We start from the raw sequence: 22,171 nt of genomic DNA on the forward strand, positions 1-22,171 counted from the left end.
TCTCTCTCTCTCTCTCTCTCTCTCTCTCACTCACAACGCCATCGTCACCACACACACACTTGTCGGAGCGTGCCAGAGAAGCGGAGCCTGGGAACTCAGCCTGGTCCTGTGACATGGGGTGTTTTCTTGCCTCTAATTGGCATGTGTCTATTGAAATATACCTTGAACTGCACTTTTTAACTTGAAGAGAGGTCAAGAAAATGGTACTATCTGTTAGTATCTGTTATTGTATATGATTATTACCGGTATTATTATTATCATCATTATTATTATTTGCACAAAAATAAATTTCAACCACTGTTTACACCTGTAAACATGTTATTATGTGACAATAAATAATCACTGGTTAAAATACCTATAGCCATCATATCAGTGCCGGTTCTAGGCCTTTTGAGGCCCTAGGCAACATATTATACAGAGCCCCCCCCCCCCCCCTCCTGCTTTGCCACGCCGGATAAAATTTGTAAATTTGCCATGAAAATGCTTCAATCTGGTGCACTTTGAGATCAAAATTAAGAAGCTAGGTGGGGGCCTCATGTGGCCAGTAGTAGTGGTCCTACCCCCCCCCCCCATGAGACTTACAAATCCCAAATGTTTGTAAACAAATCCCAAATGTTTATAAACAAATCCCAAAATGTTTATAAACAAATCCCAAATGTTTATAAACAAATCCCAAATGTTTATAAACAAATCCCAAAATGTTTATAAACAAATCCCAAAACCCATGAGACTTGGTCCTACCCCCCCGACCATGAGACTTACTGCAGGTCAACTGGTAGTGGTCCTACCCCCCCCATGAGACTTACAAATCCCAAATGTTTATAAACAAATCCCAAATGTTTGTAAACAAATCCCAAAATGTTTATAAACAAATCACAAATGTTTATAAACAAATCACAAATGTTTATAAACAAATACCAAAATGTTTATAAACAAATCCCAAATCCCTTGGTCCTACCCCCCCGACCATGAGACTGAGACTCATGAGACTCCTGCTTTGCCACGCCGGATAAAAATTGTAAATTTGCCATGAAAATGCTTCAATCTGGTGCACTTTGAGATCAAAATTAAGAAGCTAGGTGGGGGCCACATGTGGCCAGTAGCCCATGTAAGGGATACATGAAAAAAAAAAATCTTCTCCCTGTGACGAGGCCCCCTCAGTGGTTGAGGCCCTAGGCGACCGCCTAGTTCGCCTATGCCTAGAACCGGCCCTGCATCATATGTACTCAGGCTTTACTGCACTTGATAATCATAGAGGCTGGGTATGTGTCAGGGTATGTATGTCGGTGTCCTCTCTTGTTTAAGACTGTAGCCCAATCAGGGACCAGCATCTCCGGCAAGGTCATTATTAACAGGCAATGAAGGACCAGTATTCCTGGTGATGCCAGTGGTGATGTCATTGGCATCATCAGTGGTGATGCCAGTGGTGAGCGCACCTCATGGCGCACTCTGCTTGCGCACACAAGATTAAAAATACTTAACGGCATCGGTGGTTAATGACATTTCGTACACATTGCGGCGGTCTCCTATAGCTGTGTTATGCATCTTTGAAACATCTCACCAACACTCAAGCGGCGCCGCCACTCTCCGTGAACAGAGAGTATGTACATCTGCATCCCATGGAGGGTGGAATAAGCTGCCAGGGACCCTAGGGTAGCGCGTCCAAAATTCAGAAAAGCTAACCGAGGATTCCAAAAGGGGCTAAAGTAGGCCGTATACATGCCCTACTTGTGTGCAAGTTGGCACCTCGACTGAGTGCATTTCTAGTAAACTATGCTGAGCATTGCAATGAAATCATCATCTCAAATGTATATATGATAGAATATGTGAACCCATCTGCAAAACAAATGGAAAACAGCTATACTTATGTCTTATGATATAAAATTATAAAGTGTGCAACGTAGGTAGAGAATTGCCTTACATTTATTATTAAAGGAAAAATAATTACCCTATGTGGTCCTGGGGTCTGTCTATGGTGGCCGCTGATTGGTGGCTTCTGGTCCATGTGAAACATCCTCCGAGGAGGGAGGAGCCTCCAATGGAATGTGGTGAGGAGAGCGCGCCTTCAGGAATATTATGGAAATTGTACAGCTTATTATAATAACACGCACAAATTGCACAATCCGCCCCCCCCCCCCTCTCTGCCTCAATGTATCTCTCTGACTCTCTCAATTTATTTTCAGTGCGCTTTTGTAGCTATTGTCATATTCCCAAATAAATACATTGTAGTCTTCTTTGTGTCGATAAAATTGATCTCTCCCGCACACATAATTTGCATATTTAAGCATAAGCACCAAATGTATATAAGTCGGCTACATAATGACATCCACGACCACGATTCTCTCTCTCTCTCTCTCTCTCTCTCTCTCTCTCTCTCTCTCTCTCTCTCTCTCTCTCTCTAAACAACACAACACAAACATGATATAGGCCTGCCCTAGATGATACCACACCCGCTACAATTAACAAAAATAGGCCTATTTAAGTAATCACCTTATAAACCATGTTTTTCTATAAGTGCAATGTAGCCTGCGATACGTAGTACGTTATAATTCACCATCACCAGGTAGAAAGGGACAGGTCACAAGGACTGGGGGGGGGGGGGGGTAAAGGGGCGGAGCTGCGCATCTGTAGAGACAGCGAGAAAGAGACACACACAGAGAGGAGAATAGGACAAGATGAGGACCACGGCAGCAATGGACGATTTGACATTGGTATGGGAATCAGACGGCAGGACAACACCTAGAGCGGCGAAAGAATGATATAGAAACGGTTTAGTTCGCCCCAATATGGAGGCTCAGCAGCCTATGCGCTAGGGAGGGACACCGTTCCATTGTAGCCTGCCTTGCAGCATCCATCCATCCGTCCGCCGCAGCTCAGCTGAGCTGACAGAAGAGATGGGTTCCCAGGTTGTGCAGACTCTGCGCCAGGGGGTCTGGGCATCACTGACTGGGGGTTGGTACCACGACCCGGACCAGAACAAATTCAATAACTCCTGCCACCTTTATCTGTGGATCTTTCTATTAATGCTGCCCCTGTCTCTTCATCTGGTGAGTATTTATATACGGAACGCAACGTACAGTATATACAAGGCCGCGGAGGGGGTGTGAGTATAGCTACAGTAGTACATGGCATTTCATACCAATCATGTCATTGGCGATGATGGATAAATAGCTACTGCCTCCAAGCGTCCGATGACAAGACCTCATGGCTAACTGTCTAATTAACCCGCCATCGTCTCGTAGACGGGTGATGTGGGCTACAAAACAGGGGCAATAAAATGCATTGTCGCAGTATTTCCCCGCATGCAGTTATGGAACGCATGGCTGCTCTGTGGAGTCAAGGCGTCAGCGTGCTTCATAGGATGTTATTGGCACGGCGCACGGACAAAGATAAACACAGCAGCATTATGCCGTCATCATCATGCCAAGATCAAACTCATACGATTTACGGCAATGCAATAAGTCTAATCAAATCAGCATTATAATTAGTATTGCATGGATATATTGCATATGCCCTAATTATGGAAAGTTATTATGTTGCAACAACACCATGCACCTGAGTGAACGGGACGTTAATTATTTTGTCAGTGTTTTAATAGTCAACACCACTGGGATAAAAACCAAAGTGACCGCCTGCATTTTTTTTGCTATTCGTTGCAGAAGTCAGAAGAGTGTTTTCATCACTGTCCTAAAATAATAGTAGTAGTGCTGGGATAGGCTACTATACAGTGTCAGTGACACACTGACCTATTTCATTGAGATTAGATATTGTTTTCTGTGACAGATTGACTCACTGACTTCATCATTCTGTAGGCCTATGTTCCTAACTTCCTATCTCTTTTTTATCTAAAGAACAGACCCATATATACTACAGGGTATTATATATTTATATATCTATTTGCACAGCTGTTATACACAATAATAATAAACAATGCATCTCATAGACAACTGTTCGGTCAAATGTCAAATGAGGGAGAAAGCAATTCACCTGCCATGTTAAAACTCACAATATGATGAGATGTTTCTTCTTTGCTACATTGCCACCTCTGATGGTAATTATATTATTATTATTATTATTATTATCCTGCCACACTAATAGCCAGCGCAACACCCCATCCTTTGTCCGCCTTCTCCTACCAAACCACACCGTTTGCACACATCTCACCATGCACAACACCAACAGCATGCCTGTCCAGACATCACGCACTACTTTGCATCCATGCAACTGTCATATTTACAGTACAATACCCATTTCTATGAAAGAACACATTCTTGTGCAAGACCACCAGCCTACGTGTGTGTGTGTGTGTGTGTGTGTGTGTGTGTGTGTGTGTGTGTGTGTATGTGCAGTACACATCCTATTTACCCAGGGTGTGTGCGTCTCCGATGGCCAGCCAGCCACACACACACACCACCTCTCATCGCCACAAAGTGTGTAGTCTGTCAACTCCTGCAATTTCCTTCTTCCCATATTGCGCTGCAACGTAGGCCGAAGGGCGGCGAAATTCTAGTTATTATTATTATTATATTATTATTATTACTATACTAGGCCAATGCCGTTGGGAACGGATGCCCTTCCAGTTATGCAATACCCGTTGTACCCATTGTCAGAGTAGGCTATACCTGTTGTACCCGTTGTTATAGTACAATCAGCGTTATTGTCACATCACAGGTTTACAGTATAAAGAACTGGTGCAGTACTTATTCTCATATAGCACTTGGAGGCCAGTCTGTATGACATCAGTATGATGACATCAGGGAGCTCCACAGGGGCATGAAACGTACACAGACACAGAGACAGAGACAAACCCTACAGGCATAAAAGGTACTCAGAGAGACACGCAGGCACAGTCGCACACAGATAGACAGACAGAGATACCAGTATGAGATTTTTGTGGAGACACTACACACACACACGCACACACACACACACACACACACACACACACACACACACACACACACACACACACACACACACACACACACTGGCCAATCACAATTTGCGTCCTCACTTTTATCTTCAACGTTTGTGTTTAGACAAACCCGGAAAGCTGGGCATAGGAGGGGCTAGCGCCCCTCAAAGATGACACTATAGCTGCCATTATAGCCTTGGCCATTATAGCTTTGGCTATAATGGCAGGCAGTGTGTTCCAAAGCCTGCAGTATTTGAGGAGAGTTTTAAGAACAAAGAGGGCCACATCTGAGGATCTAAGGCAGCACTCTGAGCCTGGCCTGGCAGCCTTGCAGAGCTTTAAAAGTCATCAGTAAAATCTTAAAATCAATTCTGAAACCCACAGGCAACCAATGAAGAGAAGCTACGTTAGTCCCAAAATAGCACCCTCTTCCAGGATAGGTGAGAAAGTGGGAGGTGGAAAAAAGAATACACATTCCGCTTTGAAGATGACAGCTTGCCTTTTATCGTTCAATGCATCTCCCATGAAGCAATACAAAAACAAGCAATAACAAAAGTGGTTACTTGTGTCTGTTTAAATGTGCATTGGCCGCAATATGTTTGGGTATGAGACAACAAAAGTTTTAAATCTATATATCTAACTATAAATGTACCAAGTCTCTGTAGTCTGTCTGTACGTGTGTACGTCTGTAATGCACGTAACTCGAGAACCGTTCGCCCCACCGACTTTTAAAGATTATGTTTTTTATTTTATAAACATCATCATCCGACATAATTTACAGTTTTTGTTTTGTTTACAGCATGCTAGTAGCGCTCTTTGGCTGTGTTTATTTGGTTAGCAACCTCGTTAGCCATAGCCACATGATTGACAACAACATCATCTGCTTTCCTACTATTCTGAATGGTTGGTATGAACCAATCACCAAAGACTGCTGCTTTGACACCCATACCAGAAACTGCCGTCATGGGGAGGGCTTTCAGTCTGAATAATGTGTGTCAGGAGATGTATAGGTAGACAGGAAACAAGTTAAAGGGGCCCTGAAGCCAAATCTGAAATTATAGTCATAGATAAATGACGAGATGACACTGATGTCACAGATTGACATGAAGTCTGATCCACATGATTTAATCTCTTCTCTCTCTATATCTCTTTCTCTCTAAGGCCCTGCCCCCCACCACCATGGCACTGAGCATCTACTGTACCTCTATCACTGTCTTCTTCATCCTCATTAAGCTGGCCAACTACCGGCTTCACCTGATGTTTGACCAGGGAGAGGCGGTTGTACGAAGCAGCTTGTCAGACCTGAGCAAGGCTCCTGAGAAGAAGAGCAATGCTTCTGATCCTTGCCTGTCCGCCGGCATCAGGTAAGAACCATGTGCAACCAACCACATGTACTGCTCATCCAAAGGGGAAAGCGCATTTCCCAAAGGAGATATTATGCTTCTGGGCTTCAGGAAGGACTACTGTGCTACACATACCTGTGTCACCACCTATACCCCTCTATCTAAGGGCCTAAAATGGATGGAGGCGGAACAATCTCAGTTCAAGGTTGTTCCCAATTAATTCCCATGATGAGTGTTGGCAGCTATGGCTAAGGAGGCGGAATTGTCATTTGGGAATCGGAAAGGTTCCCCTGATGCTCTGCACGACTAGAAGAGTGTTAAATAAATGCGATGGCTATCCAGGCTTTGTGCCAGGCTGAGAGTGAGTTACTTAGTGTAGTCCTCAGGCTGAACACAAGGAATAAGCCCTGGGCTGTGCTGTGCCTAGAGGTGGAATAGTCAAGTGGAGCGACATGTGCTCCTTCATTTCTCCTGTGCCTCTCCAGTGCGGTCTCCCTTTCAGCGTTCCTGCTAATCCATCTTGGTAATCAGTGGGTGAAGCACAGTGAGAGTGCCTCTACTCCTCCTGGTTTGAGACCATAGATATGGTGAGTTCCCATGGGCCATCTGTGCGGGGGACTATGCAGAGAGATAAGTGATGCACTGGTATCTTTCTTCCCGATGCCAAGAGCAGCTTTCTAGGCAGTTCAGTCAGACAACTCAAGGAGGATGTAATATATATATTTATTGAATATAAGATAATCAATGCAATATATTTATTATGGTTTGGCGATGTATTGGATCTGCTTTTTTAGGTACTCAGGTCAAGCGCATCAGTCCCGACCATAGGGACTCTGAATCCCCCCGTACCTAAAACAGTAGATCCAAAACGACAGGTGGTAGCTGGGGTGGAGGTGGGTGAGCACTTTGTATACAGCAGCGCACAGTATACAATAAAGCAGCAGCAAGCAAGCAAGCAGAATTGAGCGCAGGTTGTATGACAGCAGCACGCTGATACAGCAGCAGTGGGCAAGCAAGAAGGCAGAGGAATGCAAACCTCTGGTTCAAGTAGCCGGTATGAGAGATGGGGTGAGCTGTGATTGGCTGAGTGAATCATGTGGATGATGCTGCGGTGGCCCAATTAACGGCCGGCACGCTGACTGAGGTTCCCTGACTGAACTTGCTCTGCACATGTCTACGACAGGCGCAAATGCTCATATCTTTCATAAAAATATGCCAGTGCATGCGAGATGGAGTGCAACGGCATAATCTGGGTAATCCCTGATTACCTGAATTTATCCATGATGTTTCTGCATTAAGACCCCATGTCTTTTGGAATAATGCCACTTGTTGAGTATACATCCCCTTTTATCACCCTGTCTGTGTCATTAAGTTTTGTTTTTGAGGGGTGCTAGCCCCGTCTATGTTCATGCTTTTAGTGTGTGTGTGTGTGTGTGTGTGTGTGTGTGTGTGTGTGTGTGTGTGTGTGTGTGTGTGTCAGTGTGTGTGTGTGTGTGTGTGTGTGTAATATAAACAAACGTTGTCCTAACACAATCATTAAATGCCATTGACAACGAATGGAAAGTTTTGAGTGTTTATGTGTAAACACAATCACCCAATGCACATGGGGGAGCCGCTTCTTTTCACCTAACAGTGGGGAGTCCATCTAAATTGAGTCGCTACTCGCTAGTAATGCAACACATGCCGTCTTCCCACTATTGTGTTTACTGGAAACTTGGCCAAGCCGGAGGAATAAAACCCCAGTCTCCCCTCCACAGTGGTGGGCAGGAACTTGGACACTTTGACAGACTCAGTTGATACAGGCTCTATCTCCTGAATGATGGAACAGAAATGAATTAAAACCGAAACACAGAAAGACCGTCTTTTGCCCGCACTGTATAGCCCCTCCTATGTCCAGCTTTGAGATGTGTTTGTGCACACACAAACATTGTGAAAACACAAACATTTAGCCTCGGTCCCAGCCTTACTCATCTGCAAAGAGAAAATCCTGGTCACAACCTTAGGCAGAGATTGTCGGGCCGGAACATCCATCCATACATTCACGGAGAATGTAAACAGATTTGTAAAGCGTCAACGTAATTTCCTTGAGCAGTACTTCTGCCAAAAATCCTGCTACCGCCAAATTCCAGCAATGCACTCTACAGCGTACTGTAGGTCTTGCCCAGCATGCAAACATTGAAGACGAAGGTGAGGATGCTCTAATCCATGGTTCAAGCTGGCTAGTTGATTTGATTAGATTTTCATCGTTCATCATGCCCAGACCCCTCTAGAATGCAATAAAATATTTTAGGTGCTTCATCCCCTTTTCATGTCTCTCTCTCTCTCTCTCTCACCTTGCTTCCTATTATATTCAACACAGGAAGAGCAGCACAGTCCCAGACAGTGTTGCCATGACGATGTTGGCTCGTAACCGGCCCAGTCCAGTGATCCAGGTTACCGTGAAACAGACAGAAACAGACCAGGGGCTGATCGGAGCGGTGAGTGGACCGCAAACCAACATTTTATGAAAGACAGGTTCATCACTTTCCAAAGACGATGATCATGCACAGAGATCGCATCTGCATATGGTGCTGTGAGCCTGTGACAACAGCGCAAGAGACAATTGTGCAATGAACACAAGACTATACACACATTACATGGACATTGTAAGAACATACATTCAGACAGTAGATTGTACTTTTCACTGCAGACATTTGTTATTGACGTTGAGTGAAAGATGGTCTCTGCTTCAGCTAACACAAACCTGATAATATTATGTCCCTGATTTGTCTTCATTTAGGAGTGTCCAAAGACAGACAAGTTGACTACAGAAGGTAATGCTGTCTCATAAGTTTGCATGAAATGGTGGCATGGTCCACAATGGACCATCATTTTTAAATAATGTATTTTAGCAATGTCAGCACACACTAGCTCATCAACAGTGCCACAGTTTTATCTAGGATAAACTTCCAGTGAGCAAGGCTTGTTTTGTTCAGCAGGAATCAGGAATATATGCAGCGATAGTGTTCAGGTTAAGCAATTGAACTTCATAACAGAGACGTTATGAAGTCGTACTATAAAACAAGCGCAAACATAAATTGTAAACAACAGGTATGGTCATAAATCAAGTTGAATATAAAAGCGGCACTGTAAAATGAAATCTGGAATTTGGAGTGATGTGGGCCAATTAGCGCTGGGTACAACCCATAGTTTGAAATGTCTGTGCCATGGTAGTTTTGCTAGCTGTTTCCTCAAACTAATGCTTGTGACTATAAACGACATACAGTATGGGTGCATAAACCTTTCTTTTTTAATGTTGCTATTTTCACTGTTGTTTTATGCATATGTATGATTTATGCATATGTATGCATGTTCTCTATTCATTTATTTAAGTCTAGTCAGTGAAAACATTTTGGGAGAAATGTAGCACATTGTTAGACATCTGGCCCGCTCTGTTCCACTTCTCTAATGCACAGGAGAAATAATCGGACAATGTAGATTGAGCACTTCCAATTCTGCTAACACATCACGGTTACAAATATGCTCAGACAAGCACCCAACCAGCAGCCAAATTAGCCAGAATGCCTGTCAACCTGTTAGCCAGGTGGCCAGCCAGCCAGCTAGCCAAACAGGCAGAATGCCAGACAGACAGTCATCCAGAACAGCCAGACAACCAGAACAGTCAGCCTCACAGCCAGACCAGTCGAGTGCTTCCTGTAAATCTATGACCTCATGCACCGGTGATTTGTCAAAGCAGTCAGCTAATGGAAGGAGCCGATGTCTATAGTCACTGTAGTGCAGTGCATCAGATGGATGCATAATGTATCAACATGCTCTTCCGTAGTGGAGTTTGTGGCAGTTGGTGATTTATTTTATTGCACTGGGGAGATTTTTGTGGCGAATATATCTTAACCGTAAAGGAATTATTAGAAAATGCACTGTCAAATATTAGGCACGTTAGTAGACATAACACTAGAGGGAGTGTGAATAATGATCTGGTGCCATCCATTTTTAGAACAAATATCGGTAAATCCACCTTCCACAGCACTGCCACTCATGTGTGGAATACCCTGCCCCTTTCCTTCAAAACAAGCAAATCACTGGTTTCCTTTAAAAAAAAGGTGTGAATTCACCTGTCACTGTCATCAGGTCAAAGGGATGTGATTGCCCCACCTCTTTACCCTTTGTTTTCCCAATTTATTTCTATTCCAACATGTACCCAGATTTAATTATGTTTGAGATATATCATTTCTGATGTCATTTTGTGTTATGAATGAATGTATGGGACCCGAATGTAAACAAGACAGCAAGGTCTTTCTTCGGTACTATCCTTTTGGACCATTTGTGCTTGACTGTACCCCTGTACTGTTTGCATTTTATTGTCTAATACAATTATCAATCAATCAATCAATGAGCCCACTTTCCATTTCGTTCTAGGGGAGCATGACAATGCCACAGAGGAGAAACAGGCAGAGGAAGATCTCCATCCCAATCAAGAGCTCTCACCAGAGGACCTTTCCAGCCCCAACCCAGACCAGGCCGCCCCACTGCTGCAGGCCCAGCAGAGGCCTTCGTCTCGGGCTGCTGGGGGAGAGGAGCCGAGGCCTGGATCAGCAGCAGGGACTGGACAAAAAGATGTTGAGAGGACTGGAAGTGGGTCCGGGGGTGGGAGAGAAGAAGACATGTGCATCCAGAGCTCTCTGACAGATCCCGACAGGGAGCAGGACAGGAGAACTGAGAATGACTCACAACAACAGGAGAGATCAGTTGAGAAAGACGCTGAGGACGGGGAGGTGGCAGACGAAGGTCTGCCTCTATCTAAGGGGAGCGAAGGGGAGAGTGGGGAGCAGAGTGACGGGGAGAAGGAGCCCTCGGACCCCAACAACAACAACTCACTGGAGAACCTCCAGGAATACCAAGACAGTCCTGTCAAAGCACCCCAGCCTCCTACGCAGGTACAATCTACAGTAAGTACAAGTTAGAAGTGAGAAGTGCATTACAGAAGTCATCCTTGTTTGCGGCTCTACAGTAGTTTGGAGTCTGGACCCGATACCATTTATACGATTTGAGATTATAGCTTAGAGATGCTTGTACAGAATTCATTCCATATTATGTCGATCTGACCCCCCATGCAAGCGCCAGCGCCCGACCTCGGCGAGGTCGAGGTCCCCCTCAGGCGTCTTACTGCATATTATTATTATTATTCAATCACTCTTTTAATGTGTGACTGTTCAATCAATCACCATCTATAGCTCAAACTATCAGTATCATTTTATGGTAAATGATTTTAGATTTTATTATAAATAGTCAAACAGACAGTCAGCCAGATGATAACAGATCTCGGCTTACTAATTTGCAGGTGGAGATCTATGATCATGTTGCTATAGTACACAAGACTAGATTATGCATAGCTATTTCTGTCACCTACTCTTATTTTCGACTACAGTAGGCCTACAGTACATATATAATATAATTGCAGGCTCAGCTAGAAGAGACCTACTGCTCCGATGAGATCGCCGTCGTCTTGGTGGACAGTTTGGGTCCTGGGCCGGTGATGATGACTCGCCTAGATGACACCGACACGGTTAAGATCATCATCACCATGAGCTGTGACCCTCTGACCGCCGCTCAGCTGGAGGAGAGTGTTAAGCAGAGTCTCCTGGAGAATGCACAGGTAGGACCACACGCACCACTTTGTGTGTGTGTGTGTGTGTGTGTGTGTGTGTGTGTACTGTATTTTGGGACCCCCTGGAAAATAATTTTATAACGTTTAACGTTTTATTCGTAAATTAATGCCGTACTTCGTCATACAAGAGTGTCATGCAAAAGTAGTGAAAATAGCCGATCTACAAGCTCACAAAGCATCGCATGAGATCGATTTTTCTCTACCGTCAAAAGTGAAAGTGAAATTGTCTGTCTGCAGGGTTTATAAATATTTGACCAAAGGTATTTTGACTAAATAATAACTACATTGGATCCATTAAAACACGGGTTATTTTTCCATTTCCAGAAAAGTAACGCTTTTGGACATACTGTACAGGTTTCTGTGCGACAGCGGTGTTATGTGAAAGCGCCATGGCGTGGCGGTGTGTGATCAGGATGTGTGTGTGTGTGTGTGTGTGTCCCAGCAGGCTCAGTTGGGGTCTGGAGAATGTCACATCAAGATCCCGGTTATTACCTTTGACTCCCCCGAAGAGGAGAGAGAGGAGCGGGAGGAGGGCGGAGAGGAGCCGGTGGAGGGTGAGCAGGGGGCTGCGTCAGAGGACGACCCCACCCCAAAACAGACCGACCAGAACGAAGACCTCCAGGTACGCGGGGAGACCAACAGCTCCGAGTCAACCGCGCTCGAGTGTCCCGACCTGGAGAATACGGATCACTTCAGCACACAGCTGACCAATGACACTAGCTCATCGGGCATCGACGTCCAATCTCACCCCGACGACTCGGATCCGCCCGATCTTGACTCGGAGGGTTTGCTGCGGTTGCCACCGGCATCGTGTCGATACGGGCCGGGCGGCCGAGCTCACATTCGAGGGCTCAGCATGGACAGTGGGAAGGACGCTGTCCTGCTGTCGGACCGCTCCCACAACACAGTATGTCAGCACTAAATATAGCTCATTGATAGGTGGTTTCATTGACCTTTTGAGGAGAAATTAAGAAAATCTTTTTGTCTGCAACTGTCTGACAGCCCATCTCCGTCCATCCATCCATCCATCCACCATTTATCTATAATCTGTCTGTCTATCCACCAGACAACCATGACTAGTTCCAAGTCAGACCTGGAGGCCAAGGAGGGGCAGATACCCAACGAGTCCAGTTTCCTGGAGTTTGTGTCTCTGCTCGGCTCACTCAGCACCAGAGGGGGCGGGGAAAGTACACAGGAAGAGGAGGAGCCAGCGAGCAAAGGGGAAGCAGGAGGAGCTGGAGAGAAAGGTGAGTGACAGCAGCTGGGAGGTCAGTGATGGAGTCCAAAGAGTCAACTTCACTTCCGTTCTATTTTAATTCTATAGCTGTGGTGAATGTGTTGCAGAGTTAGAACTTATATACAACCAAAACTGTTATCACTTCATCTGCTCCCAGAGGAGCCGAGTGCGACCCCAAGACACGATGAGGCAACTACGGACGCAAACACGGACAGTCGGCCTGAGAGACCCAACCCGCCCAACAGCCTGGCTACTGAACCGCTGCAGAGCATCGCTCCCACACGGATCCCTATAGTCTCCCCCGACAGGTATGTATAGTATAGGCCAGAAGAGGCAGCCCAGGTCAGGGTTCCAGCGTTCTACTGCAGTGGTTCCCAAACCTTTTAGGCTGGGACCCCAACTAGTGAAAATAGCAGATATACAAGCTCACAACGTGTTGCTTGGTGCAGCGTCTATTTTCACTACTACCTGAACATTTATTTTCTAATTTCTTTTATTTATTTTTATTTTATTTCTTCATGAAATTACTGAAAAAACACCAATTTTTCCTAAATACAATCCCACTAGAACAAACTAAAAACTATACCTACCTTGGCCTAAACATCAGCAGCACAGGGAACTACAACCAAGCTGTAAAGGACCTGAGAGACAAGGCAAGAAGGGCATTCTATGCCATCAAAAGAAACATCAAAATAGACATCCCAATTAAAACCTGGCTTAAAATACTGGACTCGGTGATAGAACCAATTTCCCTCTATGGTTGCGAGATCTGGGGACCATTAGCAAACCATGACCTGGAAAAATGGGATAAACACCAAACCGAGACCCTACACACAGAATTCTGCAAATCCATTCTCTGTACCCAGCGAAAAACACCAAATAATGCATGCAGGGCAGAATTAGGACGATACCCACTCATAATCAAAATAAAAAAGAGAGCACTTAAGTTCTACAACCACCTAAAAGAAAGTGACCTAGATGCACTCCATAACAAGGCACTCACACACAGTGAAACTCTAGAGAGATGCCCCCTCAGCCAGCTGGCCCTGGAACTCCGGGCACAAACACAAACAGAGCCACGAGATAGAAAACGCAATGGACTAAACCAAATTATAAAACAGCAAAGGGAAAACTATCTGACACATTGGAAAGAAGCAACACAAAAGCAGAGTAAACTAGAATGCTATCTGGCCCTAAACAGAGAATACACAGTGGCAGAATACCTGAGCACCGTGACCGACCCAAAACAAAGAAAAATCTTAACTAGGTACAGACTCAGTGAGCACAGTCTCGCGATCGAGAAAGGCCGTCATAGGCAGACCTGTATCCCGAGAGAAGACAGACTATGCACCCACTGCACACTAAACGAAGTGGAAACCGAGCTACACTTCCTAACCATCTGTCCATTGTACCAAGACATCAGAGACACATACTTCCCACAGATTACAACCACACACGGAGATTTTGAAAACATGACCATATAAAAAACTCCCATATCTGCTGGGCGAAGTACAACAATGTGCAAACACAGCAGCAAGATTTGTGAGTTGCTGTGATAGGAGAAGGATATCAAATGGAACACAACCACCCTAAAGACTAATCATTGTGTATATTCCTGCACTATACCTGCATCAAGTGATCTTGGTACACAGAAGTTGATCTATTGAAGATTCTGACCTTCCTGAAAGTACATAATTTTTGTTCTGATTGTATTGCTGTATCGTTGTATTGTTCTTTCTGCTTTGGCAATGTAAACGTATGTTTTCTCATGCCAATAAAGCCCTTTGAATTGAATTGTGTCTCTTCCCCTAGCCCACAGACACTGTCTCCTATTGTGTCTCTTCCCCTAGCCCACAGACAGACAGAGAGAAGGACCCCGACTACGACTCCTTACCCTCGCAGACGTCTCAGTCTGAGAGCTCCATGCTTCAGGTCATCTGCAGGCCAGAGGCCACCAACAAAGAAGATGCTTACACCTTCCACACCGTACACAGTGAGTCACGCATGTATGCTGTTGCAAAACACTGTAATAGTTAGAACTCTCTGGCACGTGGCCATAGCCACCTGGGCACTTAAAGGCTGCTATAGTAATGACACCTGACAGCGTGTCGTGGGTTTGACTCCCGGTCCCAATCGATTCCACATCTCTCTCTCTCTCCCCGTTTCCTGTCAGTCTACTATCTCTATCAATAAAAGACAGAAAAGGCCAAAAATATATATCTTAAAAAAAAAGAACTACCTGACACATTATATGCCATTATGTACAGCTGTTTTTCATTTGTAATTTTTTTCTTTTTCTCAAAAGGCTGGCAAATTCAGTTTAGCACTGATGTTGCTCAAACCAATGCAGCGTTTTTGTTCTGCTGTTTTTCTAAGTGATTTGATCAATATGTAATATGCACGTATTGACTAAACCGCTCAACGCCTGTAGCGTTTGTGTGTGTATAATGGACGTCGCGTGTTGTGCTTGTGTCACCAGGAGACCGGCCACGTAAGCTGTATGCAGAGAGAGCTCTTAACCTGCCCCTCGGAGCTGAACTCATCACAGGCAACATGTGGTACTGATGTTCTGGCTTCCTCGTTATGTCTGTCCTTTTCATACTGCCCTCAGCCCTCATGCATGACTCCATTCACTTCACTTGACATGCTTTGTCAATAAGGTTTAGTCCATGTGTTTACATAAACTGACATGCCTGCCTGTGTGTGTGTGTGTGTGTGTGTGTGTGTGTGTGTGTGTGTGTCTCCCCAGTGACTTGCTGTCAACTTCGTCCAACTCAGAGTGTCAGGAAGGCGGCGGCCTGGCGGGAGGTCACTCTGACTGTCCCTTTCAGCGGCGTATCATCCCTGCTCACAGACTGCGCCCCCGCAGAACACACCCTGAGATCTTCCAGGTACACAGTGTATATACAGTATATACTGTATATATGGAATGAATTCTGTACTGGCCATATATGGAGCGGGTCTTGAGTGTACAGGGTTCGATGAGGTCAGATCAACATAATGGAATGTCAGAACAGGTCAACTCCATATATGGAGATCTAAGGGTGGCAGCGGGGGCAGTGTCTTGAGTGTACAGGGTTTGATGAGAGCCCAGGTAGGGCCGGGCCTTAAGTTTCGGGCTGTCAAATATGGTATCAGTCAAATAAGGATAAGGGTGGCGCAAGATGGATCCCCGTTTGTCTGGAAAGTTTTTAGGAAAAGTAGGAAAATGTAGGAAAATAAAATGGGTCCCGACCCAATGTTAAAATTGTCTATGTCTGCTTTTCCTGTTCTAGATGCTCAGTCTCATCTCATCCTCTATTGATTCCTCTCCTCTCCTCTCCTCTCCTCTCCTCTCCTCTCCTCTCCTCTCCTCTCCTCTCCTCTCCTCTCCTCTCCTCTCCTCTCCTCTCCTCTCCTCTCCTCTCCTCTCCTCTCCTCTCCTCTCCTCTCCTCTATATTCTATTGCATTGTATTCCATTATATTTGCCCCTGACTCCAGATGGTAAACCATTAGTCTTGTGTGACAGCAGTGTAGAGCAAGCAAGGCCAAATGCTTGTTGTGAATTTGTCTCTTTCTCCAGATAAACGAGACTAACTGTCTATACCAAGCCATGACTCAGTTCTGCAGCCCGCAGCAGTGGTGCTGAGGACTCTTACTACTTGTTGTACTGTATGTAAGCTTATTTAGTAACACAGACAACAAGGAAAAACAAAACAAAACATCAACACAGCAACCATGTACTTTCCACAGCGAGGTCATTCACAGTTCAGCGTGCAGTGGCACTTTAACAGATTAGCTACTGCCTTATCAACCCTTGGGCTGAACAGTTATCATCCTCTCTGTCATGTTGTCAATCTCCTCATCCAGAATTGATTAAGTAAACATTTAAATGTGTACGTCTGTGTGTTTTGCCAGGAGGAGGACTCTATGGATGAGTCGTCGGAGACTTCGACCCAGGAGAAACCGACGAGGAAACTCTACTACAAACTGAAACTGTTTCCTGGGAAATGGATTAACATCCTGTACGACCGACTCACCCTGCTCGCCCTTTTGGACAGGTCTGCATCTGTTTTACTGTACCTTTCTAGGATACTACGTCTGGCTCCGTCCTTTAAAATGATTTTGTTAGCGTGCTTTAACCAATTACTGGAAGACCGGAGGCCGAGTCTACAAATGCCTTCGAAATCAGTAGTTCTCAAAATAGCACATTGTGTATCCGCTATTTTTGAATATCCCAATGCAAAAATCTAAAATGACACAGATGTTTTCCCGGTTTGAATGGGTTAAAACCAATTCATGCTCAACATTAAAACTCGATATAGATGTGCATGTTTCTTTCATTTAATTCATCTTTGTGCATGTTTCTTTCATTTAACCAATTCTGGACGGGAACCCGTTTCGGTGTTTAATTTAACTAAGCATTATTTAGCTATTGAAAAATAGCAGATCTACAAGCTCATAGCTACGAGCTTGTAGGTCTGCTATTTTTGAAAAATTGTGCATGTTTCTTTCTGAAAGCGTATGCATGAAACGGAGCAGTACCATTAGTAACTGTGGGGGCAGTGATCGGAGGAGGAGTGATAGGAGTTCTTCAACTAGATGTAGACATGATAATTATTTAAATAAAAATGGCATAACTTGAGGACATTTAGGCAAGGTGGTGAGAATAGGGAAACACTGAACAGTACCTTACAAACTCCTCAACCATCACCATGTTTGCTGATGAAAAACCTTTGACTCAGAACTGCCCTCTAGTGGATGTATTGCTTAACAGCCATGCAAACCTAAAAGATGCAAATTTAAATCTTTCAGTTATGACCAGTGGTTTGGGGTTCAAATGCTGTTTCAAAGTCTCTACAATTTCCGCAAACGTTGAAAAGCTGGCTTTTCTGGGGTTAACAAGCTCCGTAGCAGCCCATATGTCTTGGCTCCCATTACACTGAGTAACACACTGGCTGTCTTACAATTTACAATTTACAATTTAGGCATTTAGCAGACGTCTTGGCAGCAGCAATGTCGTTAGCAGTACAATATAACTCCACTCTCTCAATATAAGTTGCCCAGTCTTCAGCACCACTGTCATAGTTCCAATCATCGCCATCTTTTTTGTAAATCACTCACGTGTCCTTGGTTTGTTTTGTTTATGTCCAAGCAGGCTGTGCAATTAATCTTCACTCAAAGTCATTCTGTTCCTTCCTCCAAACTCCAAAGCCGGTATTGCAAACGTCCTTCAACAACACACTGCAGGTTCTCAATTCTCGTCGCCAATTTGTTGTGTATGTGGCCTATGAACACAACTAATAAAGACATAACTCACTGGAGAAGGGAGCTCAGGTTTATAGTACTTTACTGGTCAAAGCCAGAACTGACACACATCAATCAAGGGTATACGATGCAGCTGCGCAGGACCTAAGAGCACCTAGCACAAGGCAGAGTGGTCTGCCACATAAAGTAGTCCCTGGATAAGCAATACACTACAGAGGTATATTGTGTATCCATCTATGGGAGTATGGTTGGTTTATCGTCTTCATTTGGGGTCCGATTTGAATGAAACTTCACACTATTACTATTTAGCATCTAAGATCAAAGTAATGCAAAATAAATACTTTGATTGTGCGCAGATCTGAGTGTGCGGAGATACCCTTTATTTTTCTCAACTAAGATCAAAGTAAAATCAGTGTTGTCTAAAGTTGTATTATATGCAGCTGTATGTATACTGCACATATTTTATACTTCAACACTCATTGCCATTTTTTATAATAGCCTACTGGGATGGTTTTCTTGTTTTCTAAATTTTTCCCACGATTTTGTAACTCATTTTTCACCTCTGTCAATTATCTACTGTGATCCTGGGCTCTACACACGCTCCGCCAACCTGGGGAGAGCAACGGACTTGAACTCATGCTTCCTTCATGCATGAGTGTCCAAGTCGCTCCTTTACACCTGACAGAGGAGAGTTTCCCTGGTTGGACGTAGAGCGTGGAAGGAACACGTTATTCCAACCAGTTCCTTTCCCCTCCATCAAACGCCCCGGCTGCAGGGGCTGGGATGGTTTTCTGATGAGCTGAGTTGGTAGAGACTAGAGAGGCAATCTGGCAATCAGAAAGGTTCTGGCCTGCCAATATCTGTGTGTGGAAGTGTCCCTGATCAAGACTGGGGCCATTTCCGTAGAGGCATTTTTTCCTGGCTGAAAACGCCATGGCGCTCGCCTTAAAATGCTCCCAAACGCCCCAGTTGAGAACGTTTCAGCTCTCAGCAGGCAGATAATAACGCCACATGAAGTCGCGAGCGCAAAATAAACTCTCAGCGCCGCTCTGTGTATAATGAGCTTGTTTCGGGTTGTGTTGTTTAGGAACAAGGATGTTCTGGAGAACTTGGTGGCTGTCTTCATGGCCTTCCTGGTTTCCTTCTTGGGCTTCCTGCTTCTCAACCACGGCTGCTTCAAAGATTACTGGGTCTTCCAGTTCTGTCTGGTCATCGCTAGCTGCCAATACTCCTTGCTGAAGGTAAGTCAGTGCTATACATTAGAAGTCACAGCATATCGCAGTGGTTCTCAAGCCTTTTCATTCCGAGGACCTGCAAATTGTTGGATGCATTTGGAACCCCATCTGAAAATGTTTTGTGCCATGGACCCCCAGGAGAGAAGATTTATGTTTAAAAAAAAGATTCAGTTAAAAATAATGGTTTTGGACATACAAGGTTTCCACCCGACTGTGATGTTATGTTACCTACACCTGACCTGACTAAGTTGGGACCAGTGCCATCAAATTGTTTAGTTCTCAGGGGAAATGTTATGCAACTTAGTTCCACTTTGACCAATCAAATCTAATCCAAAAATGATTGATGCAAATCCATACAGTTAAAAAAGCCCATGCATGTGCCAAGGCAATGGCATATGCATGGGCAAGTCAACAAAAACTTGATCACTTGGATGTATCACGTAAGTGCCATTCACACTGAGCGCTATAACACTAAACTATACTGTTCACCATTGTATTTTCTTTATAGTCAGTGTGAACTCTGCCATCCACTTGACTTAAGACCGATTTTTAAAACTATATTTTTATAGTTATATAGTGCTCAGTGTGAATTGCCCTTTAAAAGTAGAATGCTCCTCAGAGATACAATACAGTATAAATGAAGTGCTCTCCATTCATTCACTCTCTCCAGTTGCCAGCAAATACATGTCAGGTGTTGACTAATGCTAATGCTAATATGTTTGCCTGCAAATGGTGATGGAATATTTTGTTTGTGTGTCTTATTTTCCAGAGTGTTCAGCCAGATGCTGCATCTCCAACACACGTGAGTTTGATTTAGCTGACACTGTTCTGAGCGGGTTTATTGTTCCTTAACAATCAACAATAAATCTCTCTATAGCCTCTTAGCAATCACAAAAATACATTTTCAGCTTGGGATACAAATTTAATCCAATTAGGAGACAAGAGAACTCATGCCCAAATACAGCATTTCAAGTCAATTGAAAGTGGGACATTATAAAAATTGAGGCTGATAAATTATCTTTGTGGGCTATACCTGATTCGATGTAATTGTTAACCGAACTGAAATAAACATTTTCTGTTTACCAAAGAAATGGAGAGATGGTGATCAGGTGCGTGCGTGCACGTGCGCGCTCGTATGCAAAGGCTAAAGCCTTAATTTAGATTCTTGGTTTACTTATGATCATAGAATACTGTTTCTATGCATGTGATGTATTACCATATGTTGTTCTTGCTTACTGTAAATGGCTCTGGATTAAGAGCGTCTATACTAACCCATTCTGACCGGGAACCCATTTTGGTGTTGGCATGATGTTATGCTTTAGCTATTGAAAAATAGCAGATCTACAAGCTCATAGCGCGCCACCGAGTGGCGCGCTACGAGCTTGTAGGTCTGCTATTTTTGAAAAATCAAAGAACGACTGACATTTTTTTTAAATCTGATCTCAGGTCAGAATGGGTTAATCAGACCAGTGTGTGTCCAGTGGAAACCTCGTATGGATCTGATCTCAGGTCAGAATGGGCTAATATATATACTGTACACACTACTGTGTTTGTGCAGGGCCACAACCAGCTGGTGGCGTACAGCCGCGCAGCGTACTTCTGCATCTTCTGCGGTCTGATCTGGCTGCTGGAGCAGCTGCTGAGACGGAAGGACCTGCCCGTCTCCACCCTGTACGGAGTCACGGTCGTGTTCCACGACGCCCTGCACTTCCTGCGAGACCTGCTAGTGGGTACGGGTATACTCCCAGGCACACACACGCACGTACAGTCGCACACACATACACACACACGTCCATATTGATGACACGCACACACACTCGTTGTACACGTTGCAATGACAAATAAAGATCTATCTATCTACTAGTTCATTCAAAACGACTCTGGACATGGGAAAATGTATATGCCTTCTAAATCAGTAGTTGTAATGATTAAAAATAGCAGATGTACAAGCTTGCAGCTTACGAGCTTGTACTGTATATCTGCTTTTTAAAATGACACATGCTTTAGTGTACTTATGGTACTTACAGTTGGCCCTGTGGTGGCCCGGTCTGTGTGTGTGCGTGCGTGCGTGCGTGCGTGCGTGTGTGCGTGTGTGTGTGTGTGTGTGTGCGTGTGTGTGTGTGTGTGTGTGTGTGTGTGTGTGTGTGTGACAGGTTTTACCTACTGCTTCCCTGTCACCTTCCTGGTGGGCCTGTTCCCTCAGATCAACACATTCACCATCTACCTCCTGGAACAGATAGACATACACTTCTTTGGTGGGACAGGTACATGGCACATGTACAAGCTGGCTGTGAGCTTGTATTTCTGCTATTCTTGAATAGTCAACACAAAAATATGAAATTACACATCTTTCTTTCTTTCTTTCTTTCTTTCTTTCTTTCTTTCTTTCTTTCTGAAAGTCTTAACCCATTAAGACATGGCAGATTCTACAAATGCCTTCTAAATCAGTATTCTTTTTTGTAATTCAAAATGTCAAAATGTAACATTTTTCAAACACTTTCAAGACTTAAAAAAAAATAGCAGATGTT

The 22,171-nt window shown here is 44.3% G+C and overlaps 1 protein-coding gene across 1 annotated transcript in view; it reads left to right on the forward strand.

Moving 5' to 3' along the window:
* Window positions 1-2,894: 2,894 nt before the first annotated feature.
* The window catches only part of pcnx2 (pecanex 2), a gene marked incomplete at both ends in the record, with an annotated part of 40,051 nt that continues 20,774 nt past the window's right edge, over window positions 2,895-22,171 (forward strand). Inside the window, 17 exons of the mRNA XM_080782958.1 lie at window positions 2,895-3,047; window positions 6,077-6,279; window positions 8,618-8,735; window positions 9,038-9,071; window positions 10,675-11,204; window positions 11,717-11,911; window positions 12,369-12,830; window positions 12,990-13,170; window positions 13,318-13,468; window positions 15,011-15,153; window positions 15,640-15,718; window positions 15,910-16,051; window positions 17,059-17,201; window positions 19,496-19,649; window positions 20,413-20,445; window positions 21,202-21,373; window positions 21,797-21,907. Coding sequence (XP_080639084.1) covers window positions 2,895-3,047; window positions 6,077-6,279; window positions 8,618-8,735; window positions 9,038-9,071; window positions 10,675-11,204; window positions 11,717-11,911; window positions 12,369-12,830; window positions 12,990-13,170; window positions 13,318-13,468; window positions 15,011-15,153; window positions 15,640-15,718; window positions 15,910-16,051; window positions 17,059-17,201; window positions 19,496-19,649; window positions 20,413-20,445; window positions 21,202-21,373; window positions 21,797-21,907 — 3,004 coding nt within the window. The remainder of the gene's footprint in view (window positions 3,048-6,076; window positions 6,280-8,617; window positions 8,736-9,037; window positions 9,072-10,674; window positions 11,205-11,716; window positions 11,912-12,368; window positions 12,831-12,989; window positions 13,171-13,317; window positions 13,469-15,010; window positions 15,154-15,639; window positions 15,719-15,909; window positions 16,052-17,058; window positions 17,202-19,495; window positions 19,650-20,412; window positions 20,446-21,201; window positions 21,374-21,796; window positions 21,908-22,171) is intronic.

Source organism: Protomyctophum bolini (assembly GCF_963924005.1).
Source record: "Protomyctophum bolini genome assembly, chromosome: 14".
NCBI classification, from domain to species: domain Eukaryota; kingdom Metazoa; phylum Chordata; class Actinopteri; order Myctophiformes; family Myctophidae; genus Protomyctophum; species Protomyctophum bolini.